General features: G+C 41.3%; 1 protein-coding gene and 1 long non-coding RNA gene across 5 annotated transcripts in view; one reads left to right on the top strand and one right to left on the bottom strand.

Annotated features, from left to right (window-relative positions):
- Positions 1-27,238, bottom strand: NAPG (NSF attachment protein gamma). Of its 2 annotated transcripts, XM_023228540.2 has the most exons (13): positions 26,942-27,123; positions 22,538-22,605; positions 20,278-20,362; positions 19,526-19,543; positions 18,597-18,627; positions 13,224-13,333; positions 13,043-13,109; positions 12,698-12,768; positions 7,001-7,079; positions 5,051-5,130; positions 3,993-4,122; positions 2,856-3,029; positions 1-558 (listed from the first exon to the last, which is right to left on the bottom strand). In XM_023228540.2, the coding sequence occupies exons 1-12, from the start codon at positions 26,995-26,997 to the stop codon at positions 2,886-2,888; spliced, it is 939 nt and encodes a 312-aa protein (XP_023084308.1). In that variant the 5' UTR covers positions 26,998-27,123; the 3' UTR covers positions 1-558; positions 2,856-2,885. The 2 variants fall into 2 exon arrangements, with proteins under 2 accessions (XP_023084308.1, XP_023084307.1); XM_023228539.2 differs by lacking the exon at positions 1-558 and having other exon boundaries at positions 2,603-3,029; positions 26,942-27,238.
- Positions 26,672-27,744, top strand: part of LOC116418520 — a 62,059-nt gene continuing 60,986 nt past the window's right edge. For all 3 annotated transcript variants that reach the window (XR_004228591.1, XR_004228590.1, XR_004228589.1), the window contains exon 1: positions 26,672-26,925. This is a non-coding gene — a long non-coding RNA (uncharacterized LOC116418520). The remainder of the gene's footprint in view (positions 26,926-27,744) is intronic.

The raw sequence follows: 27,744 nt of genomic DNA, 5'->3' as shown, positions 1-27,744 counted from the left end.
ATTTACATAGTTTCAGGTTTTATTTTCATAATTATCTTCCTATAGAAGCAATACTCTGCATTTCCATAACAACACATTTAATATTCTACTCATCAGAGTTGGAAAAAATAGGAATAAAGCAGATTCCATACACGAATACCATACTCTGCATATGTACAAATAAATTCAATATATTAAATCTATTTTGTAGGTGGACTTCACTTACAATGTAACAGAATGTTGAATATTAGATTCTGAGCGTATTCATGCAGACTTCCGCTTTGGTGAAAGTGATGACAGTGGAGTTCTGGAAGACAATTCTTGTAAACACCAAGTATTACACTTTGGACTATGCTCTCAAGATAGAAACTTATGTGAGTGGAAAAAGAAAATGTATAAATGTGAACCAAATACTCTTTACCACATAGAATAACCCTGACAACAAAGAATATCCCCAAGTCCTGGTTATTCAGTCCTCACCGTGGGCAGGAAGGGTGAAGGAGGCTGCCTTTGGACACAGCCTTCTGTGTGGTTTAAAGCCCAGCTGCGCTGCTGCTACAGAATGCACTTCATCATCACCTTTTTTAAAAAAAGTTTTCAGTACATGAGACAACTTCTTCTCCCCAAGACTTTAAGGGTAATGTGATCTATAAATAAATAGTCTACAATATCTTTAAAGTACTGCCAAATCTGTTTAAACAGATTACTAATTAGCTCAAATGAGCATTAATGTAAGACTCCAGAAGTTTCTGATTGGATCTAAAGGATACAAGCTGCAATGACGGGATCTTTGAAACACTGCAATGTCCTTAAATGCAAATGTCTACACGTCGCTTGTTCATAGTTAATCCCAATATTATTAATAAAAATGAGCTGCTACCTGAAGAACTATGCCAATAAATTAAGGAAGAAAAACATCGAATTTATTAGCGTTTTGTATCACATCTAAAATAAAGACCATATACCAACATTCACACACCCAAGACCACCTCCCAAAGGAGGATGTTATTCTGTCTAAGCTCTCCCACAGAACTAACTGTGAGTAAAATCACTTCTGATACTCCACCGCAGTGTTTTCAGAAAGTCTAGCAAAATCAAGCATTCTATACGTAAACAAGTTATGACTCTAAAAGAGACAGAGACGGCATGAATAAGCAGGAAATTTCTTTGGCAGCGTGTACTTGCAGAATGCACACTACTGGTGTTTGCAGCCTCTTTCCAATTAACAGATTATGAGATGGGTCTAAGCCACACGGGGTGATAAAGGAATGTTTCAAAAACAGCATTTTAGGAAATAACTACAAAGGATCAATATATTAGCAGTGTGGTGTTTTAAACATGTCTTTCTAAAACGATTCTTCCCTTTCAGCTAAGTTTTCATAGTATATAGCATTTTTTTTCTTTTTTTTTTTTTTTTGAGACAGAGTCTCACTCTGTCGCTCAGCCTGCAGTGCAGTGAGTGGCACGATCACAGCTCACTGCAAGCTCTGCCTCCCGGGTTTACGCCATTCTCCTGCCTCAGCCTCCCAAGTAGCTGGGACAACAGGCGCCCGCCACCATGCCCGGCTAATTCTTTTTGTATTTTTAGTAGAGACTAGGGGTTTCACCATGTTAGCCAGGATGGTCTCGATTTCCTGACCTCGTGATCTGCCTGCCTCGGCCTCCCAAAGTGCTGGGATTACAGGCGTGAGCCACCGCACCCGGTCCATATAGCATTTTCCATGTCAAGTTAAGACGGAGTTACAATAAAACAAGCCAAATTATTTTGGAGGGAAGAAATATATCTGTATTAGATTGATGGAAACATGACCTCATTCTTACAATGTTAGAAAGATATTCGTAGGCTGGGTGAGGGGGCTTATGTGTACAATCCCAGCACTTTGGGAGGCCAAGACAGGCAGATGGCTTGAGCTTAGGAGTTTGAGAACAGCCTGTGCAACATAGAACAACCCCATCTCTACAAAAAATAGCAAAAAAAAAAAAAAAAAAAAATTAGCCTGGCACAGTGGCACACGCCTGTAGTCCCAGATACTTGGCACTGAGGTGGCAGAATCACCTGACTCCAGGAGAGGCTGCAGGGAGCTGTGATCGCACCACTGCACTCCCGCCTGGGCAACAGAGTGAGACCCTTAAAAAAACAACAAAAACCCCCGAAGGTATTCATTACCCATGAGCTCCTACTTGGTCAAGAACCAAGTAGATTTGAAGACAGTCACTGTATGTACTTTTTAGATAGAAGAAATACCCACACTTCAGAGACGACTGAAGATCTTTATAGAATCACTTTAATACGCTACCTTCAAAATTTTTCAAACTCATAATAAGAGCTTCAATGCATCTTTTATTGGGCTAAATAATATTGTAAGGCTCAAAATAACTTCCTGTCTCCATCTCATCTCTGAAAAGACTTGATAATTTAAATGTATCTAACATCATGGGGGTAAATTTCCTTTTCAAAACAAAACAAATTTTAAAATAAATTTTTATCAGTAAACATCACTTTTAGCAGCAATTATTAAGTAAAATGTAAAAAACAATTCACTAACAGTATCTTACAAGCGTCTAAGAGAGAAGAATACCTATGCTTATTACCCCTTTTGTTTAGAACATAATTTATGTATAATTTGGCTTGCAAATTTTTTCATCAACTGTATTAAAACATAGACAGTCCATTTTCTGTAAATTCCTGCTGGTGTCTTAGAAAAGCTCTTATGGAAAGAAAAAGATATGCTTCACAGGTAATGGATAGAATGAGTGATTTGGGGAGATGGTAACTAAAGATCCTAAGTCTTTATTAGGATCCAAAATGACTGTAATGAAGTACGCGTATCTCTAATCTATTCCCGAGTCCTTGAAATGGCATGTCAGGATTTTACCTTTGTTTCCCTTTTCTTTTCAGCAAAATACTAGCATAGTCCTCCTGAGTATTCGTCTTCCTCTTCATCAGCAGCTGTGGCAGTGACACCATCAGGCTTGGCCTGTGGTGTCGCGGGTGATTTCTTCTTGATTCCCCCTCCTGGAACCACCAAACTCAGGCCCAGCTTAGCATACTGTCAACAACAGACCATGTTCTTAAAAGCTGGATAACTAGAATCCTGACACGTTTTACTCAGCTCTAAAAAGACACAGCCTGGCTCTCCACCCTCATGAACACCAATTCTACCATTCAGATGGAAAAACAGAACCCAATACTGCTGTTCTCCAGATGCCTCATGACCACGGTGGGACAGGTACACAACTAGTAAAAGTATCAATTATAATTTTTTAATTAAAAATTTAACAATGTATATATTTTCAAAACCCATGTAATAAGTTATTCAGAAAAAAATTTTTCTACATATATCATTATAATAAACAACTGAAGGCCTTAAGTTGATCTGATGCTATGATGATACTCTAAAGGCCTAAGGCCAAACAGGTACTTACAAATCCACTGAAAAAATAGAACAAATAGAAACTTATAGTCCTGGTTCACTTTACGTGCAAGGCATCACGTGAGGATGTTTCTCACACACTGACTAATGTATTCCTCACAACAGTCCAGCAAGACAGGTACGAGGGGCTTCATTTTTACAAATGAATTAACTGAGGTTTAGAGATAATTAGTGACCTGCAACACGTAGCTAGTCATCACGGATTCCCACAAGTCTACTGAATTACAAAGGCCACTACAGAATGGGCCTCTTTCAGACAGTCCGTCTAAAAGAAACGAGTAAAAGCAACCTATGCAGGACAACAGATAGAGGAAAAGTTGAGAAATAAGCCTGAATTTTAAAATATGTATGTGGTCAACAGTTAGACGGGTGAGTAAATGGCTATAAACTACACAACTACCATCTATTTTATCTAAATCTATGGTGAATTTCAAAGCAAGTGGTCAGTTTCCTTAAGAGTAGTAGTTTGAGAAGAAAAAAAGAAGTCAGAAAAAATCTCTTAAGTACACGGGTCAAAATCTCACCAGAAACTTTTCTTTCAAGAGAAAAGACGAAAGCTGTGCAAACGGGTCCACTTACGTCATTGTCCATGTACTTGAAAAGCGGTGAGCTGCAGACATCTGACACTTGATCTTGGTCTTGCTGGTCATAACCTTCAAGAAGCTGTTCCAGTGCAGCACAGTCCTCGCTGCCGTTGAACCCGGGGATGCTGCAGTGAGCACAAATCACACGTCTTCACCTTCTCCTTAAAAGAACCCAACTCAGGCAGGGACGATCCTGCCCCTGGCATGTGACAACGTCTGGAGACACTTTGGTGCTTAAAAGTGTGGGAATGCGCCGGGCGCGGTGGCTCAAGCCCTGTAATCCCAGCACTTTGGGAGGCCGAGACGGGCGGATCATGAGGTCAGGAGATCGAGACCATCCTGGCTAACACAGTGAAACCCCGTCTCTGCTAAAAATACAAAAAACTAGCCGGGCGAGGTGGCGGGCGCCTGTAGTCCCAGCTACTCGGGAGGCTGAGCCAGGAGAATGGCGGGAACCCAGGAGGCGGAGCTTGCAGTGAGCTGAGATCCGGCCACTGCACTCCAGCCTGGGCGACAGAGCGAGACTCCGTCTCAAAAAAAAAAAAAAAGTGTGGGAATGCTAGTGGCATCCACAGGGCAGAGACCGGGGATCCCACTAACCAGCCTGCAGTGCACAGGACAGGCCCGACCACAAAGAATTATCCAGCCCAAACGTTAACAGTGTTGAGATTAAGACTGCTCATGTTCAACACTGAGAAAATCCCTCATTCTGATTTCTGTAACATACAAGCTGAGAATTTTTTCCCTCTTTTTCTTATTCTTTTTTTCTTAGAAGGCAAATAAAACAAAATGACTAAAATGACTAAAGTCATTCACTTCCATGGAGGTCCCCAAGAGAAAATACAGGAAAGGAAAAAACAAAAAAAACAAAACAACCACCAAAAAAACCGTGTAAAATGGCCACTGTAAAAGATGAAATGGTAGACGAGCACTCCTACGATTCAGAAGTAACAGTCTCATGGCCGGGAACCTCTGTCCCAGCAGCAATCTCAGTTGTAGAAACAGAAGTGCTAACACTGCACGTCAAGAGGCAATGCCCAGACAACATCTTACCTATAGCTCTCCCGGACACATCTTTCTGCAGCTACATAGTCATTTCTGTGGAGATGAACTAAGACTTGAGCAATTGTTTTCTAAAACAAAAGAGAGGATCATGGTCAAATTCATATCTGTTTAATAAAGTCAATATCCTGGCAGTATTAAAAACACCTGGAGTTTCACTGTCAGAGTCTGTGTTTGTATAAATACAGATTTATAAATGCTGTAGTAACTTCTACGGGACACCTGAGGGGAAATCTCCTAGAACAGTACTTTCCCAACGCTCAGGTCCTGCGATTTGGCCGCTTGGGGCAAGTCTGGGATTCACCCATTTCTAACAGGTTCCAGGGGTGCTCTTAGTACTGGTCCGGGGACCACACTTTGACACAAGCCTTAGACCACAACCACGTTTTCAAGAGAATCTGTTTCAAATATCTACACAGATTCAAGCTTGAAAAGTGAATAAAAAAGAAGAGGTGGGCGACCATAATTCCACAATGACACTTAGAATCTTTAAAAAGAAACTAGGACAAAGATATTATGAGTGAAAACTTCAGATAACAGAAACAATGATAGTATTAAGTCAACGATAAAGGCAGTAATAAGATCAAGGATATGACTGATCAATTATTGGCAAAATAAGTCTTTATGAAGTATTTTTCCATCTTTTTGATCTGTATTGCTTAGGTAACTTTTACTGATTTATCTTCAAGTTCACAGTCTTCCTTCTGTCATCTCTGAGATTAAGCTTATCCAGTATTTTATTTCAATCATGTATTTTCCAGTCCTAAAATTCCCATTTAGTTCATTTTTTTAGTTTCTATAAAAACAATTTTTCCTATAAAAAACAACAGGTCTTCTTTTCTATTCATTTCAACTGTCTTTATCTTTACCTCATGAAGCAACTATAAGTCTTTATGTGATAACGCCAAAAACCCTGGTCACTGCCGGGTTGCCATCAGTTGTCTTTTCTCCTGAAAACTGGTCGTATTTCCAGGTTCTTGCATGTTAATTCTGGATTGTCCTGTGAATGTGACGCTGCACAGCCTCCGCTTAATTTTCAGGAGAGTACGGATGTTTGCAGCAGGTAATCACCCCAGTTAGGTTCAGACGACACGTGGTGCCTTGCTTTTGGTGGATGGAAGTTCTACACTTAGTTCAAATCCTTTGCTATGTGGCTTTGGGCCTGTTCCATGCATAAGCCCTTCAGAGGGCAGTGCGACACTTCGACGGTGATGATACCTCAGCTCTCCAAGCTCTGCACTGCACTGCTACTTTGGTGCCTGTCTCAGCACAGCTGAAGAGTAAACCCAAGACTTGTGTGGGCCACATCCACACTCAGGGGACTCCGTTTCCAGCTCTCTCCTTTCTGGAATTTTCTCCTTTCTCTCTAGCTCATTTTGCTAGTTCCTCTGGCAAAAAGAGACTGGCGTCCTCATGACGTTTTATCAACCTGAGCCATCACCACAGTGCAGCTCCATGCCTGGGCACAAGCCTGGAGCAAAGAAAGAGGAGAGGAAAACAACGGGGCCTCTTCTCCCAGGGCTGGTTAGAAAGGCGGGGTTTCTCTTGGCGTTTTCGTTGTTGCAGCCTTTGCTGCCCAGCTCCACAACTGCGGGCTTCTCTCAGGGCAGGGCAATGCTGCCAGACGAAACGGAAAAAAACCCCAGAAACTCACTCCCACCGTGGTGGTTTCTCCAAGTGTTTGCTCCTCTCATTAGTCTGTTTTTATTTACTTTTCAGGGTTCAAGGGTGGTTGCTTTTGTATTTTATCCAGTAGTTTAGATGTAATCAGCAGAGAGACAAGCTGTAGCGGGCTTACTCTATCTTGGTCAAAAATAGAGGCCCAGGAAGTATTATTTCACAAAAACACAGAAACAGCCACAGAACCCTTCCTTAGGTACTTACTCATACCAGTATAAAATCATCTAATGTAACACCAAAACAAACACTTTCAAACAATACCTTATAACAAGTTGGATAATTCTCAATTTCCTTATAAATATTTTTTTCTTTCTGAATAGAGAGTGCCGCCTCATCAAACCTAAAACGAAACACAGAAATGAGAAACAAGCAGCTCTAAATGATCGACAGCAGAGGTCCCCTGAGAAACGTGCTTGACATCACAGACTGCAGAGACACCCGGAGGACACGAGCTGTTAGCAGCTGCCCCAGGACCCAGGTTTCCACCCGCTCCGCTCATCTGGCCTTTCTAACGTCTGACTGCCCACTTTCAGGCTGCACGGTGACAGAAAAAGCAAAAGAACTCAAGGGCGGGTTAGGTCAAATGGGGAGTTTGAAGCTTGGTAACGACTGTCCCATAATGAGTAGCACAACTTCTTTGTGATATGTATTTGAGACGATCTTCGATTAAATCACCCAAGATTTCTTTCCGCCCGACTGAAAGAACATCCAGACACCCAAGGCACTCAGTACCTTCCCCCAACTGTGTCCCTCCGTCACACACTCCGCTGCTGCCCCAGTGGCCCTAGCATGCTCTGAGGTGCCTAAAAGGGCAGCACTGAGCGGTGGCAAGTCAGAGACCTAAACAAAAGCCTTCCTGCATCTTCAATCTTCAACATTCATCATTTCCACTGACCCTCATACATTCTCCTTTTCTTCCGTTTTGACTAATGGCAGAATGAAGATGAAAGCAAGGAAAGGGGTCACCAAAACTTTTTCCCCAAACCCTCCAGGCCCTTACCCCTTTCTCACTCCCCCAGCCCTAATTCCATCAAACCCTAACTGAATCCTCCCTCCCTGCAAAGCTGTAGTATACTCCAAACGCCAGGACTCCCTGAGTAGTACAACTTGAGACTGAGTGAAATGCACAGTCTGTAGCCATTGCTCTCATCCCAATATGAGTCCAAGGTTATGGCAGCAGCTACCAGGGGTCTGGGCATTGGGAATACACACAACCAACAGCCAAAAGGGGCAAGAGTCTGTACTATCGGGATTCAAAGGGAGGTAAGTGGTATTATAACCCAAAATAAAAATGCAAAAATGTTATATGATTTTTTTTTTTTTTTTTTGGGACAGAGTCTCACTCTGTTGCCCACACTGGAGTGTGGTGGTGTGATCTCGGCTCGCCGCAACCTCTGCCTCCTGGGTTCAAACGATTCTCCTGCCTTAGCCTCCCAAGTAGCTGGGATTACTGGCGCCTGCCACCATGCCCAGCTAATTTTTCTATTTTTAATAAAGATCGGGTTTTGCCATGTTGGCCAGGCTGGTCTCGAACTCCTGACTTCAGGTGATCCACCTGCCTTGGCCTCCCAAAGTGCTGGGATTACAGGCATGAGCCACTGCACCCAGCTTATATGTTATCTTTTTAAAAACAGTTGCATGTATACAGACACACACACAACACACACAGTGGCTTGGCTTATGCTATTATGGCTACTTACATCACGAGTTAAACTGAATCTTTATGGGATGCATCCTGGTAACTTAGTGCCTTATAAAATAACACTCAGAGAAGAAATGCATTTTGAATTTCCACAGGTCAACTTGATACATTTTTGGAACAAAGTCAATTTATAAACTGGGTTTGGTAGCAGAATTCTAAGAGTGCTCCCAGTTCTTGTCCCTTGTAAACATTTCCTGTATAATCCCCCTTTAAGTGTAGGGGTGACCCTCGGAATACGATGGGCCATCCTGTGATCAGGACACAATCAGCTGACTTCGAGTGAATCACTGTCTGTGTGGGCCTGACTTAATCCGGCCGGCCCTTCCTTAAGTTACAGGCCAGAATCAGAGTGGCGCGCTCCCGATGCCTCCCATCAGCAGCAAACTGCCATGCTGTGAACCACCACCGGGGGCACACGGCCAGGAACTGAAGGCGAACTCAAAGCTGAGAACAGTTTCTGGCCAACAGGCAACAGGGAAACAGGAATCTCTTTTACACAGCTGCAAGGAAATCAATTCTGCCAACAATCAATGAGCTTGGAAAAGGACCCAGCCTCCGGTGAGATCACAGCCCGCTCTGACACCTTGATTTCAGCCTGGTGAGACCCTAGCTCTGCTACCTAGCTACACGAGGACAGAGCTACACGAGGATCGAGCTACACTAGGATCGAGCTACACTAGGATCTAGCTACATTAGGATGGAGCTACACTAGGATGGAGCTACACCAGGGTCTAGCTACACCAGGATCTAGCTACACTAGGATCTAGCTACACTAGGATTGAGCTACACCAGGGTCTAGCTACACTAGGATCTAGCTACACTGGGATCGAGCTACACCGTATCCAGACTTCTGGTATCCAGACTTCTGGCCTTGTGAAACTGTGAGCTAATCAATGAGTATTGTTTTAAGTTGCTAAGTTTGTAGCAATTTGCTATGCAGAAATAAAAAATTAATGCAAGGCGGACTACAGCTACATGTATCTGTATTATTTATAATTGTGACCCTGAGCTTATAACAGATCCTGTTTTATAAAATAAATTACAACAGAATATTCTGTGCCCACAGTGTCCAGATTATATCATTCTATTAGCAATCTCAGTATTTTAAACTTTTCATATATTTAACTATAAAGGGTGCATTCTTTACACATAAACTGTTTATTTCCTTGACATAATAATAGCATTTCTATGTGCTAATATATATTTACTTAACAAAAAAGCCAAGCATTTACATGAGTTTGTAGTTGAAAAAGTTGACCGACTTTGCTAAAACGCCATGAAATTAGGATATAAAGTCATCTATTTTTACATGTATCCAGAAAAGTATTAGTTACTTATAATGAAACACACACGATTTCAACTTTCCCCTCAGGTAATATTCAATATTCCCAACAAAATGACAAGAACCTGGTTTTGCTGAAAAAAGAATAAATTGTTTTTATCTTCCCAAATGAAACAAAACTGAAACCAGACAGAAGTTATGTGCAAATGGCACAAAACTGTCACAGAACCTCATTCACCCCCAAGCTTTCAACAGACACCTTCCTCACCACAACTCAAACTCTTCCTCTGGCCCCAACTATTTCCTGAACTCCAAAACCTATTTTTACCTACAGAAATGTCGAGTTTATGTGTCATATTCCCTACGAAGTTTATGATCATCACCGAGAAGTCTGTCTCTCTATTCCTTATCTGTTATTAATGGCCATGGGCAGAACAGTTATGCAAGACAGAAACCCAGTGATTCTCCTTAACAGCACACACCCCACCCCGAACATATACATACCCAACCCTCCCTGTGTTTAGATCTAGTGACTGCCTCAGACAACTGGTGAGAAGCAGCTCTTTTCTTTGCTAAGTGAATCTTCTGTGAGGGATTTGGGTTCACTGAGATCACACACCTTGTCTCAGAGGCACAGACCTTCTCTCAGAGGCACAAGGTCATGATCAATCTGCTGCAAAGGCCTTTTCTATTTTTTTTTTTTTTTAAGATGGAGTCTCACTGCAACCTGTGCCTCCTGGGTTCGAGCGATTCTCCAGCCTCCTGAGTAGCTGGGATTACAGGTGTGCACCATCACGCCCAGCTAATTTTTGTATTTTTAGTAGAGGAGGAATTTCACCATGTTGGCCAGGCTAATCTTGAACTTCTGACCTCAGGTGATTCGCCTGCCTCGGCCTCCCAAAGTGGTGTGATTACAGGCATGAGCCACTTCACCCAGCCTGGAAAGGCCTTTTCTAAAAAGGAACAAGGGCACTGGCCTTGGACTGCCTTTAAGACCATCCCAGATGTAATCTAAATGAAACTCTGAATCACTTCTCAACTACGACTCTCCAGAACTGAAGGAGAAGCAAGAGATTAATATATTAAATAGATAAAGTATTAAATTAGGACATCTTACGGACTCATGTTAATGTAACAAGAAAAAAAAAACCCCAAAAAACAGTCATGAATAAAAGCCCTAGATTTACAAATGTGCCCTTTGAGCACATCTACGCAGCATTCTCACTTCCGCTGCTCATTCAACTCACATTCTCCCCTCTGCTGAGGCTTTGAAGAATTTAACTCAGTACCTGCTTTAGAACAATAGCTTTCTTTAGATGTGTCCAAACCGACTGGCAACACTGGTAATGTTCTGAGGATGGTGGTGGCCCCCATCCCTAGTGGAGCTTTCTAAAGGAATATGCACAGGCAGCTGGAAAACATTCCTCACCTGACCTCCCCCCGAAAGATCCTGGCCTCTCCCCTTTCCTGTGCTACTCCCTCTACGACACAGCTTTAGATAATCTGTACCTTGAGAAACAAAAGGAAAGAAGATGTGGAAAGCAGAAATACTTCAGGGGAGCTGAGGCAGTGTGGACTCTCACACAGGGCCGTCCTTAACTTCTGCCCCTTCCTGCAACTTCACTTCCTCCACCTTCCATGGGGTCTTACAGTAAGGGGCTTAGCGCTCTAGAAAGGCACTGGGAGCCTTGTTGGGGAGCATTAGGAGGTGAGAACAGATGAGAAAGGAGGTAAACTATGCTAAAACTTGCCTCTTGGCTGCCCTGAAAAGAATGGAGGACACTGTTTCTAAGACATGGGGCCCCTGCTCACAAGTCAGAACCTCGGTATCACCTCACAGTTCAGCTATTCTGCCACAGTCATAGCGCCATCACCAAGAACAGCTCTGCTGCTGTAACAAACACCTTCAGAAACTAAACTGAATCATTTTTCAGTTGGGAATTGTCAGAGTTAGCATTTCAGTCACTGATTTCTGGGAAGCAACAAGTAAGAAGATGAATAAAGGTAATGACCCCGGACTGGCATTTAGATTAAAGTTTGCTTCATGATTAAAGTCCTAATTTAAAAACAAAATGAAATTTCTATTCCATTTAGACAAAAAAAAAAAAAAAAATACTACTCAGTGAAGGAAGGTCTTATAAACAAAGTAGTCTATCTAAATGAGATTAACAGTTAATTCTAGATTAATTTATTCTCATGTTACTCTAGACTGGTTTAAATTATATTTCATAATCTGCAGTCTTCATGAAGAAAAAATTTAATTCAGTGTCAGAAAGGATAGATTCATCAGTCATTTCTATTTTGATTCCTTAACACATGAAATGGATCTTGGGTCTTTTCTGTTACCGGGAAGCTTTGGGCAAATTTCAACCAAGATATCTGCAGACCTACAACCACCTAAAGATGTTTATCTTAAATATGATTGAGACAGAATTTTATTAATGAAAGAAACTGCTTACTAAAAGTAAACTGAGATAAAAAAAAACAAAAGGAAATCCCAATAGGTTTTTAGCTTTCTGAGGTTCAACTATTTGTGCTTCAGGTCATATGCTGAAAGATAAATACTGTATTAATGACACTATTTGTCAAGAACCTGTCAATTTTCATGGGTGTTTACACATCTTTGTCATTTATCCTAATATTCTTAGTTTTCCTTGACAGATCATAACCCACCCAAATAACATGAAGAAAACTGTTCCCTCTCAGGCTGCTGAGCCAGGGTTCAACCAACAAAAGCACAGTGCATGACAAATTTGGGCATTATAAATTTGGGCATTACACTTTCAAAAAGCAGCAGATCTTTTAATATCTAATTCAGTGTGCCTACTGTCTAGTAAATGTTAGTATTCTATTGTGTGGCCTGGTGTGTCTACAGCTTATACCAAAAAATTAACAAGCTATCCCCCAAATGACTTTCCAGTTCCAAATGTGGATTCACAGTATAAAGACACAGCAATAGTTTTTAAAGACATACCTACGTCCTCGCACTAGCAGTCTGGAGGCTTTTCCTAGTAATTCAACTGCCTGCCGTAAGCGCTCTTCATTCTGAAGGAATCAAACAAAAACAAGTGTTGGCTGCTTTAATGCTGAACTGTTTTTATCCCTCAATATTTATTTTGTAAAGAAGTAAAGGCACTGGATCAAGGGGGGAACACGAAAGCTGCTAGTCCATTTCACTACTCTCTAACAGGAAAGAAATAGTGTGCAACTGTGAGCAGGGAGAAGTTTTACAAGTAGCCACTGCATTTCTCTATTTTCCTACATATTATTCATCTAAACATTCTAAGTAATTAAAGAAAAAAATAAGATTCAAACTTACTTCAAACACATTAGCTGTCTGTTGATATAACTGTACAGCCTTCTCTGGATCAACATTTTCTATAAGCCTGAATTAGACAATAAAATGTGACTCACAGGAGAAATGGAAAGCTTGTTTTTCAACGACTTCTTTAAAATAAAGACAAGACTTCTATGCAGAGACTCGTCCATCTCACACTCACTTTCCAGCTCGCTCCAAAGCCATGGCTGCAGTGTCTGGGGTGCCGTTTTCCAGATACATCATGCTGGCTTTCTCAATTAGCTGAACAGCCTCTGGTAGTTTCTGCATCTCCTTTGGGCAAAGGATACAGCACAGGTCAGAAAATGCATCAATTAAAGAAAAACAGAGTTAACAATCTGAAATGCAATTTTTAAAATTTTAAGTTCTGGGATACACGTGCAGAACATGCAGGTTTGTTACAAAGGTATACATGTGCCATGGTGGTTTGCTATACCTATCAACCCATCATCTAGGATTTAAGCGCCGCATGCATTAGGTATTTGTCCCAGTGCTCTCCTTCCCCTTAATCCCCACCCCAACAGGCCCCGGAGTGTAATACTCCCCTCCCTGTGTCCATGTGTTCTTGTGGTTCAATTCCCACTTATAAGTGAGAACATGTGGGGTCTGATTTTCTGTTCCTGTGTTAGTTTGCTGAGAATGATGGCTTCCAGCTTCATCCATGTCCCTGCAAAGGACATGATCTCATTCTTTTTTACAGCTGCATAGTATTCCATAGTATATATGTACCACATTTTCTTTACCCAGTCTGTCACTGATGGGCATTCGGGTTGGTTCCATGTCTTTGCTATTGTGAATGGTGCTACAATAAACATACGTGTGCATGTGTCTTTACAGAATGATTTATGCTCCTTTGGGCAAATGCCCAGTAATGGGACTGCTGGGTCAAACGGTATTTCTGGTTCTAGATCCTTGAGGAATTGCCACACTGTCTTCGACAATGGTTTAACTAATTTACGCTCCCACCAAGAGTAAAAAACTTTCCTATTTCTCCACAGCCTGGCCAGCATCTATTGTGTCCTGACTTCTTAATCATTGCCATTCCAACTGGCGTGAGATCTCATTGTGGTTTTGATTTGCATTTCTCTAATGATCAGTGATGAGGAGCTGTTTTTCATGTTTGTTGGTCACATGTCTTCTTTTTCTATAAGGAACTTAAATTTACAAGAAAAAAACAACCCCATCAAAGAGTGGGCAAAGGATATGAAATGCAATTATTTTATCCCTAATTCCTGAAAGTAAATGACTCGAAAACATTGTATAGCAACAAATATATTTAAAATGAAAGGCTTCACATGATTACTCTCCCAATCAAGCCTCATTAAACCCAACCAAAAAGGTACCAGGCAATTTCTACACAGAGTTCATCACCACTTCACAGAACTTTGGGAAATCTATGAAAACAGAAAAAAACCAAAAACCTCGCTCTTCACTGTTTTCTAAGCATTCCTTATTCTTAAAATATTTACCAAGTCCCTACGACATACAAGACCTAAGCCAAAGATCACAAACTGGCAGCCCAATGACTCTATCTCACTTCCAAGTGTGTTTTGCTTGATCCCTGCAGTATTTTTAAATTAGATACTTTCATGAAAATTCTGTTTCATGGCTTTCTTCAAAAAAATATCAAAAGCTACGGCATCAGCAGGCTTGCATCCCTGTATGGCAACAAGCTAGGGCTGGGCAGCACTGTCCCGCCAGATGAGCACGCACCTCCTGGCACTTCTCCCCGCTCTTCACTTCCAAATGCCCTCCGCGTCCCGGCTGCTCATTCATTTCAGTTATTCCTCTATACCCTGAGTTCATCTGAGTTTGCAACCCTCTTCCATGACTGATAAATTCTGTATCTTACTATTAATCTGTACATCTCAGGATCATGCAATTCTACTGTCTAATGTCTCCAAATCAAACACTTTAAAAATAAACTTAAAAAACACTGTTCAAAAGCTAGTTATAAAGTTTACATAAGCAACTTATTTAGTGCTGACTTGCTGTATCTTAAGGTAGGCTCCGCACTGACATCTCACGGGTAGTTTACAAATCTGCCTATTCAGTCCCTTGCTAAGTTGACAAATTCATTAGGATACCCCTAACAAAACTGGTCTCATTTTCACCAACCCCAAAACATAACTTTATTACTTAGCTATGGAAACTAACAATAAAACAGACTGAAAGATACTGTATGAAACAAGGACTGCTATCACTCACTCTAGCAGAATGAAATGCTAATACATCTCCAAACCTCAGTGAAAAAATAAAAACAATACTTTATTTGTTACAAAACCAAAAGTCAATGAAAGAATCTGAGTCTACAACGTCTGCTGAAAAATATCTGAATGAACAGGGGAGGTAAACCTAACAAAATCTCTCTCAGGCACGTTAGTCCTGAGGGTCATTTCGGCTTTTAAAGAATGCAACTGAACCTTGAACAACAGAGATTTAAACTGTGCTGGTCCAATTATATGCAGACTGTCTTGCTCCTCTGCCCCCTGAGACAGCAAAACCAACCCCTCCTCTTCCTCCTCCTCAGCCCACTCAAACGTGAAGAGAATGATGAGGATGAAGAGCCCTATGGTGCTCTACTTCCACTTATAGAACACTAAATATATTTTCTCTTCCTTATGATTTTCTTAATATTTTCTCTAGCTTACTTTACTGTAAGAATACAGTATAAAACATATTCCATACAACACACAACATATGTACTAACTGTTTATATTATTGATAAGACTTCCAGTCAATAGTAGTAGTGGCTCACGCCTATAATCCCAGCACTTTGGGAGGCTGAGGCAGAAGTATCACTTGAGCCCAGAAGTTTGAGCCCAGCCTGGGCAACACAGCGAGAACCAGTCTCTATCAAAAAGATGAAAAAATTAGCAGGGCATGGTGGCATGCACCTATAGTCCCAGCTACTCAGGAGGCTGAGGTGGGAGAATCGCTTGAGTCCAGGAGGTTGAGGCTGCAGTGAGCCACGATTGTGCCACTGCATGCCAGCCTGGGCAACAGAGCAAGACCCTGTCTCAAAAAACAAAAACAGGCTCTTAGTAAAGTTTTTGGGGAGTAAAAAGTTATGTGTAGATTTTCAACTGCACAAGGGGTCGGCGTCCCAACCCTTGGGTGGTTCAAGGGTCAACTGTATTTCCTCCCCAAATTTACCTATCCACTAATTACATATAATCTGTGAATCTACAACATAAAAGCATTTGGGAGGATTAAAAAAAACAAAACAAAACAAAACAAAAAAACACACAGGAACTATTCGTCATGAGTTTTACCCAGTAGATAGAGCAAAAAATGCATTAGAAGGCAGTATAAATGGCATCCAAGTCCTATTTGTTGTTTAAAAATTAGCAACTACATCTTCCTGCTTTTGCATAAAATCAAGTGAGGCTGTGAATAAGAGGTCCAACCACAATACTGATACTTCTCCATAAAAAATGATGAGCTGCCTACTTGAAGGTTATACCCTCCACCATAACTACGCCTATTTTCAATGGCTGTGTGCCTGTGGAGCAAACAGGATATGAAATCACAGCAGTCATCAAGTGACAGAATCAAAGGTTGATCCAACAAGTTTCTGTGGCTTCCTTTGCGCATCTGTCTACAAAATGGCACTCCCCAAGCCTTGCTGGTGAATAAATGTGAAGGTTTGTATGACAAATTGGTAGAAATTTTAGCCCACAGAATTGCAGACCACGTAGCGCAGGGGTCCTGTGCTCCCAAGACTGTCCCAAGGCATTTAATTTACATATAAGACAATGCCAGAAAGCATTTTCCTTCATCTGTTTCCCTATCCACTAAGTTAATTTTCGTTTATTCAAAGTACTGCCTTTCCAACCCTCAAATTAAATAGATACTTGAGCAATGGAAATGATGCCTGAATAGTAACTTTTGAAGAAGATTCAAGTCTTAGTACAGCTGTTGCAATATAAACTGAGGCTGTGAGAATTAGAGTGTCTGAGCATTTCTTAATTAAGTGTATCCTAATAACAGGCACGAAGTACACTGAGACTGTAACAGCCACCTGGGAGCTTCCTAGTTCTCAGTGGAAAACGAGACAGAAGAAGGCCAGAGCAGATCCCCAGCTTGTCTGGCTGTAAGAGAAACTCTAGTTGCAAAGGAACTGCAATAAATAACCTAACTTGCATCACCAAATACCAATACAGTTGCATGTTTGGCCAGAAAAGCTTCATTTCAATGGATTTATAACAGTTTATCATAAGGAAGCATCATAATTTAAACATTCACCTATTATCATTATTATTATGTGTTTTGAGACCTCGCTCTGTGGCTCAGGCTGGAGTGCAGTGGCGTGATCTCGGCTCACTGCAACCTCCGCCTCCCAAGTTTAAGCAATTCTCCTGCCTCAGCCTCCCAAGTAGCTGGGATTATAGGCGCCCACCACCACCCAGCTAATTAATGTATTTTTAAAAGAGATAGTGTTTCACCATGTTGGCTAGGCTGGTGTCGAACTCCTGACCTCAGGTAATCCGCCTGCCTTGGCCTCCCAAAGTGCTGGGATTACAGGTGTGAGCCACTACACCCAGCCTCACTTTCTTATTATTCAAAATTTAGATAATTGCCATTTCTTCAAAAAACATCCTGATGCATAAATCTTTGCTCTCTCTCTTAATGACAGATTCATAGAATTGAAATTCCTGGGTCAAAGACTATAAAATCTTTTAAATTAAGCATGTTAACAGCTATTACTAACATTCTTTAACCTTTTGGTATTTTTTGTTGTTCTACAATGAGCATGTGTTCACTGAAAAAAATAAGTAAGTTCACATTATAAAAGTCATAGAAATTAAAAACAAAAGCTTTACTAAGGTCAAAGTTCTTAAAAACAAAGCTTTATAATAAATACTTGAAAGTAGCTTTTACCATTTTAGATGAAACGTTTTAAAAAAAAAGAAAGACAAGTACTTTATCTCAGCTGCCAGCTGGCATACTTTGAGAGTCCGCATCATGAAGGAGGATGTTCTGCCTCACCACAGCAGGACAGTAACTCCTAGCCTGCTTTGAGGAGCAGACGTACAAACAGTGGCACAGGCACATTAGTCAGAACATTCCATGCAGAATGAATTAAAGTAGCAAAAGCTTACATCTGTGGTGGTCTCTGCTGCCCACTGTTATTCACACAAGTAAAAATGTCTTCTATAACCCACGTATGATAATTTTTTAATATTTATAAAATTTACTACATTCAGATGTCCTTCCCAAAAGTAGAGAAATTTCCCATAGAGCTCTTTTTATAGCAATACACATCTACCCTGGTTAGAGAGCTTAACACGCTACTGTTCCCAGTTCCCTCCGACACATTTTCTCTTAAATTTCACGTTTAACACTCCTTATCTTAAGAGGTACAGAATGTATTCTATGGGTCCAATGAACATTACTATGGACAGAAAATCTTACACTTAGCACCTCTTGCCTTACAGTAAGGACGCTTTTCAACTTCAACATAAATTCTTGTTTAACACTTTGTAGTTAATTCATTTTACCCACACAACAATTGTGACGCAACATTACTGACCTTCAACATCATTCCAGCTTGCTCATAAGCTCTGAAAGAGAATATAATTTCTCTGATGAAATCTTAATGAAATAAGGGGTAGAAGAAACTCTCTAGTGAGGAACTACTGACAAGGAAAGTGACTTCAATTAAAATGGGCTCATGCACAACATATCATTTCAGGCTTCTATTACCACACAATAAAATTTTTTATTCTTTTTTCATGGGGAATAATGGCTTAGAACATTAGACATTTGAGTTAAAGAGATTTTATTTTGCAGATGCAAACTTAAGTAATTAAGTTAAATTAATTTCCATCTGACAAACCTAAATCTAACTTTTTTTGCTTTTGTTTTTGGGGCAGGGGGGATGGAGTCTTGCTGTATCACCCAGGCTGGAGTGCAGAGGCACGATCCCACCTCACTGCAACCTCCGTCTCCCAGTTTCAAGCAAGTCTCCTGCCTCAGCTTACCTAGTAGCTGAGATTACAGGCATGCGCCACCACATCCAGCTAATTTTTTGTATTTTTAGTAGAGACAGGGTTTCACCAAGTTGGCCAGGCTCGTCTCAAACTCCTGACCTCAAGTGACCTGCCGCCTCATCCAACAAATAACCACTCTCCACAAGGCAGGAGAAAACTTCCTGCCTCCTTTCTACAGGCACTATTAACTATCGAACAGAGAAAAACAGATTCTAACTTATTTTTTTCCCCATAGGCTACTGAACAAAATGCTCCTAATAATATATTATGGCAATTTAATTTAAGCTCTTTACATTTTAGAGTTAGGAGTGACTTAGTTTTTAACGTTGAGGTAAAAACTGAAACAAAGAGAAATGATTATTTAAATCAATACAAAATTTATAATTTGGGAAAAAATTACCAACCTACAGAAAAACAGCGACATTTAAAACATAATTTGCAAATACATGAAAACATGAAGAATACTCACTTGGCAGCATGAAAAAGACTGAATGGAAGTATCGAAGTCAAAGTTAAGGAAAAAAGAAAAAAAACCAATAGTTTCTACAGATCTACTATTTAAAGACAGTTAACTAAATCACTGACCCAGTTGGTTACAAAAGACAAATCCTACAAACAGGTAAAAAGAAATAATTCAATGCCTGTCGATATCGTTTAAAACTACATAATTCCCCAAAACACTGCACAGATTTTAAACTATTTCTATTATGCAATAATCTGAAATTTTACTGAAGTGCAAAGTTATTATGACTACAGTTTGCAAGTAAGAGAAATATTTTTTATCGGTAAGTTTTCAAGTACCTCAGGAAAATGTACTGTTTTAAACTACTTATAATTTTTATTTCAAATACCTAAGGAAAACAGTATTAAAAAAAAAAGATACAGTAGTTCATGCGTTTTCAATACCCGTGCTACTTCTTCATTCTTCAGCACTTGTCTATAGATTTCCCTTACTTCATCCCAAGTAAAACCATCATCAAGTAAAACCACAAACAATAGAAAATAAGTTCTCAAATGTAGCTCTGTGAACCAGTGTGGACCTTATGATCCAACTTCACTATAAACACTCCTTCAGAGTTTACAAATACAGAATTTTTCTAATAATTTTCTAACTTAAAAACATTTTACTTCACAGGTAGTAAATCAAATTTACAGCAAGAGAAAACCGTTTGTCAAAACCATCTAATTGTTTACTTTCTTTTTAACAGTTGAAAAAGATACGCCCTATTATTTTCATGGGCAACAGCTTCCCTCAGGCAGGCATCTTTTGCTTGCTCAAACTGTTTGGCATTTTTAAAAGCAACAGCTGAAATAGAAAAAAAAACCCCTCTCTATTTCCATCATTAAAAACCTCAAATAAATCATCACTGAAATCTGCATTTTATAGGAAGTATTACAAACATACTTATTTCAAATACTTAAGAAGTTTCCTAAACTAGAAAATACTACTTTTTTCTAAAGCAATTTCCTTACAACTTTTCCAATTATCAGTAACTTAGGAGTATTTTTAAAAGTTTTTCTTTTTTAATTGTCGACTACTGGCAACAAATCAGTGTTCCTTCCACTCAAAATCAAGAAGTCTTTCTAACACCAACACTTATCCCTAATGCTCCCCAGTGACAGGCAGAGTTTTCAGTCACAAAAGACAGCACCTGACTTCACCCGTTGTACCTTTCATAATAAAAACAGTATTTTAGGCTGGGCGCGGTGGCTCAAGCCTGTAATCCCAGCACTTTGGGAGGCCGAGACGGGCGGATCACAATGTCAGGAGATCCAGACCATCCTGGCTAACATGGTGAAACCCCATCTCTACTAAAAAATACAAAAAACTAGCTGGGTGAGGTGGCAGGCGCCTGTAGTCCCAGCTACTCGGGAGGCTGAGGCAGGACAATGGCATAAACCCGGGAGGCAGAGCTTGCAGTGAGCTGAGATCCGGCCACTGCACTCCAGCCCGGGCAATCGAGCGAGACTCCGTCTCAAAAAAAAAAAAAAAAAAAAAAAAGCAGTATTTTAGGTATAGGTCATTCAATTACGTAGAAACTGAGGGCCAATAAGCACCTTAAACAGTTTTTTTATAATAAACCTTCCTTTTGGCACAATCTTTAAATGTCTAGCAATGCATTCCTTTCTTTTTTAAACCTTTTTATACTGTTTACTATCTACGAAAAAGCTCACTGTTCAAACAGCTAAAGTATATTACAAGCTGTTTTAAAAGTGTAATCATCAAAGCAAACGAGGAGTGCTTATAAAATATGACCTTACAAATTTTGGAAAACTTATCAAGGGTTGCTTACAAAGAAGCAAAAAGCATAATGCTTTAAGAAAAGTGTTATTTGTTAAAAACACTCTTAAAATTCTCTTTAATAAAATGTGAAAAATAAATACTGAAACTATTCCCCTCCCTGCTTTTCCATATGTTGCTTTTAAAAAAATTTATTCTGATTAAACAGATTTTCCATAAGCCCTTAAAGAAAATAAACAAAGGATGTTTCAGTGGGAAAATCTCACCTAAAACATTGATTTTTGAATGTAGTTCATGATCTCAGAGGGACAGAAAACAAATCTGTGTTAAATTTCCCTCACAGAGTACACTTGCAAAATGTTGTTCCCTTCTGCTCCAGAAGCCTCCCTGCATAAGTAGTCCATAAAATTCATAGAGTTTGAACTTTTCATAATTTTAAAGTATGAGAGATAAACAATTTGCCTGATGCAAAAAAAGAGAACTTACTCAGATTTAAATAAAAGCACTGAAGACTCATTTGCTGTTTAACCAAGAGCACTTGCCCTAGATGTTCTCTATGCTGGGCTAACAAGTGTGATCAGGGCTATCGCTGAAATACAACTGAAAATGTGTTCAAGGTACTCAAAATTTTGTGATAGTTTATTTATACTCCAAATTACCACAGATATGCTGAAAGCTATCACTCTATAATTCAGAATGCTAAATTTTTAGTAAATTCCCTTTCCGTTGCATATTTTACATTGTTTATACCTTATATAAAGATAAACTGATTAAAATATGTATATAGCTTAACACGTCACGAACACTGAACAGACACATTCAATGTGACGTTCATAAAAGACATAAAGGACCAAGCAAACATATGATTTGCAGATCTGCTGAAGATGAGGCTAAGTTAACAAAAAATTTAACAAACTCCTTATTCAATAGAAAGTATAGAGAAATACGGCAACACTCATGGATATAGTATTCAAACAACTGGAGTTGAAGAATATATAAGCAACACTAAAAACCCACTGCTGTGTATCACGAACCCCGCCCCATCCCTGCTGTCATAGACAGCAGGTACCAGCAATTCTGACTCAGCTCTCAACACATCTGAAAATAACAAGTGGAAAAAAACTTTTGTTTTTTAACTATTAAAGCCTTGTAGAAAGCATATACATATTACGGTGAAATGAAGTTATCAGACTATTTTAAGATTACATGCTGGAGCAACCGGACTACAGTCAAAAATACCTGCTTTTCCATATTCAGAAGCGGCACTGTCATAATCTGGCTTCCATTTTAAAAAACCAGTTTTCAGGCTAGAATGAAAGAAAGACACAGTTAACAGAAGTTGCCAACCACATTTATAAGTCAGATCTCTGCTTGTAATGACCTTCTAGGTCTTTAAAAAAAAAAAAAAAGAAAAGAAAGGAGGAGCCATCAGGCATAAACTTCCCGTGTCACCTGCCTCCACCCAAACTTATGCCTAACACACACAATCTCACCTCTTTCCCTCCCACTGTCACAGGTATGTGGTTTTCCTCCTACAGGTTCTCAATTCATGGTCCCCAGACCAGCACCATCAGCACTGCCTGGGAACTTACTAAAAACATAAATTGATGACCCCATCCCAAGCCTACAGCACCTCTGAGGTTTAACGAGCCCAAAGGTGCATTAAAGCTTCAGAACCTCTGAAGCACAGTATTGACAGCAGAGGGACTCATTAAACTGATGCACAGACGAGAGGCTAGAGACATAAATGGAGGCATCATAAGCATATGTCAAGAACATAGATGAGACCAGATCTCCTAGTAAGACTGCAGAGACAGAACAGAAAGACTAAGGAATATAATCATTCAGTGGAATAACAGAGGAAGTAGGCAAAAAAAAAAAAAAAAAATTAAAAAAGCGAAAACTCGCCACCCATAAACAAGAATGATAATCAGAAAGGGAAGGATATTATAAAAGCCAAGAGAAACTGCCTTCCAGGATCACCACTGGCTTGTTGGATGCCAAATCAAAGAACCATCAATTTTGATTCTTACCTTACTTGCTTTTTCCTCAATATTTTATTTTTTTCTTATTTTAAAATAGTTTCAGACTTAAACTAATTCAGTAACTGTCAACTTTGGGTGTGCATAAAAATTGCCCAAGCCATCTTAAATTCTAAATTTCATTCAATCAGTGAAGGCCTGCTTGCATAGAACACGGCTTGCTTCAGATGAATCAGGCCAGTATCTTAACTGGAAGACGGGGAATCCGCAGGAGCCCTCAGAAGTACAGCCTTCATTGTGTGACAGCCATGTCAACTGCCAAAAAGTCGTAGCTTTTTTTTTTCTTGAGATAGGGTCTCGCTCTGTCGCACAGGCTGGAGTGCAGTGCTGGTATCTCGGCTCACTGCAACTTCCGCCTCCCAGGTTCAAGTGACTCTAATGCCTCAGCCTCCTGAGCAGCTGGGATTACAGGCTTGCACCACCACACTCAGCTAATTTTTGTATTTTTAGCAGAGATGAGGTTTCGCCATGTTGGTCAGGTGGTCTTGAACTCCTGGCCTCAAGTGATCCGCCCACCTCGGCCTCCCAAAGAGCTAGAATTACCGGCATGAGCCCCTGCGCCCAGCCAGCTACAGTAACATTTTTTGCCAATTAAATTTATTTAACATACTTAGCATCTAAAACTTGTTTGTGTATATAGTGTTACAAGTTTCAAATTAACATAAGCAATTTTTCAAGCTTACCAAGAATTTCACTGCTCAGAAAAATAATATCCTTAAATTGTGGTGTGTCTACTGTAATCCACAAAATTGAGGAAATATGCAATATGCAAAATGCTAACCCTCTGTTTCTATCCCAAAACAAACATTATATTCTGTATATTAACATCATTTTTTTAATCCCACTAAAACCAAGATACAATCATTCAGTCGCCTAAGGTGCTATACACAGAAAGACCCAGAGAGTTTAAAACGGGGCAAACCATCCCAAGTCACATGAATACCACTAATAAGGAAGAAAGACATACAGCTAATTTAGGTTTAGCAGGTATACCTGTCAGTCCTTTGGACTCTGTTTCTCCAAAGAATCAATACGGAAATTGAGCAATTTCCACAGAAAAAAAGAAAACAGCAAAATTACCATCTGTGGGGGTGGGGGAGGGATCAATTTACAAAATTACTCAGCAATACTGAACTGTATCATCATTAGAAAACGGAGAAAAATCAAATATCTCCTAAGCTCCTGGCCCATTTTTCCTACCACCCACCGAGTAACGGTCTAGCAGCATTTCAAACTAAACTTCAAGCCTGAACCCCCACCTCCCTGCCCCAGACCTACCCACCAATCACATCCATTAACCCCTATCCCCTATCTTGGCTGAAGGCCTCTCCCACTCAACTCCCAAGTTAGAAACCTAGGAGTTAACCCTTCATCTCTATATGCAGGCAGGTCATTAAAGCATGTCAACTATATATTGACAAATGTCACCCAATCCTACCCCTGTATTGTACTGGAATTCAGGCCATCACCACCTCTACCCTGGAGTCAACAACCCACTCACACGGCTGGCAGCACCTTCACGGGACAGGCACCTTTCCTCCTCTTCCACTCCCCACACCCGCAGCATAGTACCTTTTCCTTGTATCTCCACCATACTACACCCAATACTTCTAGCACTGAACATCTTATTTTTAGTCCTCTGTTCACTTGTCTGCCTGTCGGTGAATTCTAAGCTCTTGAAGAAGGGGCCACTTTTGGTTACTCCAGTATCCTCAGTGGCTGCTACAGGTACACAGAGACAAATTTGTAAATGTTTGTTTACTGAATATGTCAAAGTTCATTCTCCACACTGCTGCCACGTTTTTCTTTTCCTTTTTATTTTTGAGACAGAGTCTTGTTCTGTCTCCCAGGCTGGAGTGCAGTGGCACCATCTCTGCTCACAGCAACCTCTGCCTCTGGGGCTCAAGCGATTCTCCTGCCTCAGCTTCCTGAGCAATTGGGATTACAGGTGTGCGCCACCACACCTGGCTAATTTTAGTATTTTTAGTAGAGACAGGCTTTCACCATGTTGGCCAGGCTGGTCTTAAACTCCTGACCTCAAGTGATCCGCCCACCTCAGCCTCCCAAAGTGCTGGGACTATAGGCGTGAGCCATCGCGCCCAGCCTGCTGCCACATTTCTTTCACCAAAAGCAAATCTAACCGGGTTCTCTGGTTAGATGCCTACAACAGCCATCTGAGAAGCTGTCCCTTCACAGTCTGGCCCCAAATCTTCTTCACTCCAGCTCGTCCTCTGGCACTGTGACTACACTACATTCACTGTTCCCAGAGCACATTTTCAGGCCCGTGTATAATACATACTACAGTTTGTGCACAGAATCTCTTTCACAAGATTTTCCCTCTGTCTAAAACATTCTGTATTTTTTCAGGCCCTGCTCACAAATCATCTCTTCCTCAAATTTTCTAATGAAGAATAAACTTCTCCCCCCGGGTTACCTATGCACAGTTCATACAGCTTTTTTTGTGGCCCCTATTCTACACACTACTCTTACTACAATTTTTGCGTTTAATCCCACTAGAAAGTCAGATTGTTGTGGGAACCTCCTGCACCAGGAGAGCCCCAGTACCTTACACACTGACTGCCTCAAGTCATGTGATAGGACTTGAGGTTTTCCACTGTTTGAAAACTGGCTCTCCATCTTTCACCTGTAAAGTTTGGGACAAGTCGTTATGAGGCTTCCCCGAGTCTCATTTCCTCTTACGAAAAATTTTTATCTCTATTTGGAAAGTTATTGTGACGATCTCAGCTTATGAAATTATGTATGTGAAGCACGCACCACAGGGCACGATGCTGGCCTTTTATTAACTGTAACTGACAGATAAAAATGCGCTGGAGTAATGAAACGGGGGGGAAGAGGCTGCCCAAAGGATGAATTAAGGAGAATCAGTTCAGTCCCACCAACATTTGATGGGTGCCTACTACGTACAGTACCAGAGGTGCAAGGACATATACATCAAAGGACGAACGAAGCAGTCCCTGCCCACAGGAAAAGTAAACTGCCAGATGACAAAGGCTCACCGAGGAGTTTTTGGGGTAAACCTATGGTCCCCTCCACACACCACCCGGCAGCACCGGTATCAAAAGATACTGAAAAGGAGCTTTTCAAGGGCAGCGGTTCTCAACAAAGCGATATTGTTCCCCAGAGGACATTTTGGGTTGCCACAAATGGGGAACAGGTGCGACCGGCACCCAGCAGGTGGAGGCCAGGGATGTTGCTAACGAGCCTCCGACGCACGGACAGCCCCCACCACAAGGAGTCTTCAGAAGCAGAGCGCCCAAGTACAGAAGCCCTCTCCACACACCACCCGGCAGCACCGCGCCGGGTCCCCGCCCACACCAGCCCCCGGGAGCGGACTTCCGGCGGGTGGACCCACGGCGCTGCCCGAGGCGCAGCGGACCTGACTCCAACCCCAATCCCTGGAGCTCGACCCCGGGAGTGCGACCCAGGGGACACCGAGCCCCTGCAGCCCCGCGGGCACCAGCGCGCTGGGTCCCCTTATCCCTGACCGGAGCCTCCCTCCCGCCCCGCCGGGTGCTAAGGCCGCGCCAGTGAGAGACGGACCCGGCGTCCACACACAGGCCCATGGTAAGTTCTCACTCACTATTTCTCTGCTTTGGCGAGGTGTTCCAGCCCCTCGTTTATCTTCTGAGCCGCCATCTCCACAGTCAGGTCTCTGACGTGGAGAGACGGTGTTCCTACCTCTTCCTCGGGGGCCAAGAATCCGCCCAAATAGGCGTGGAAACGCCGAGGAGGAAGCTGGTGCAGCGCGGCAGTCGAGCGGCTACGGAGGGCCGGAGGGCCCAAGCCTCTGCGGGCGAAGCGGGGCTGGGAACCGACCGGGGCGCCCCGCAAAGAGACACCGCGCAGGCGCAGCGCGTCAAGGCTGGCCCCACCCAGGACATCTAGCGCAGGCGCGGTGGGATACTGATGGGGTGTATTCTTTCATTCAGTATTTGCAGAGCACTTAATATGTGTCAGGCACTGTGCTAGACGCGGGAAAATCGGCAGACAAAAACTCCCGCCCTCTTGAAGTCTTGCTTTCTCATTGTCGTGAAACTGTGGATCCTGTTTGTAGGGTTAATTGGCCTTATACTTTATTACATCTGAAGTTTCTCTGTATCACAGATAGAATAGTATTCATCCATCTATCCATTCTGCCTTTTGGGTATTAATCATATGCCAATCAAGAAACGAAACAGACTTGTAAGCCCTGATTACTGTCAAGTAATCCGTGCCCGGCGCAAATAATCGCTCTAATATTTCAAGCCGTGATAAGTGCTCTAAATGGGAAGTTGAGGGATCTAAAGTCGCGTACAGTGGTCTGGTAGAAATAGCAACCAGTAATACAGTTGGCTCCATTCATAATTCATGGTGATTTCAATAGCCACACGGATGTGATTTGTT

The sequence above is a fragment of the Piliocolobus tephrosceles genome, chromosome 18, assembly GCF_002776525.5.
Source record: "Piliocolobus tephrosceles isolate RC106 chromosome 18, ASM277652v3, whole genome shotgun sequence".
Classification (NCBI taxonomy): Eukaryota; Metazoa; Chordata; class Mammalia; order Primates; family Cercopithecidae; genus Piliocolobus; species Piliocolobus tephrosceles.
The sequence above is the reverse complement of the archived record's forward strand: the minus strand, read 5'-3'. Positions and strand labels throughout refer to the sequence as shown.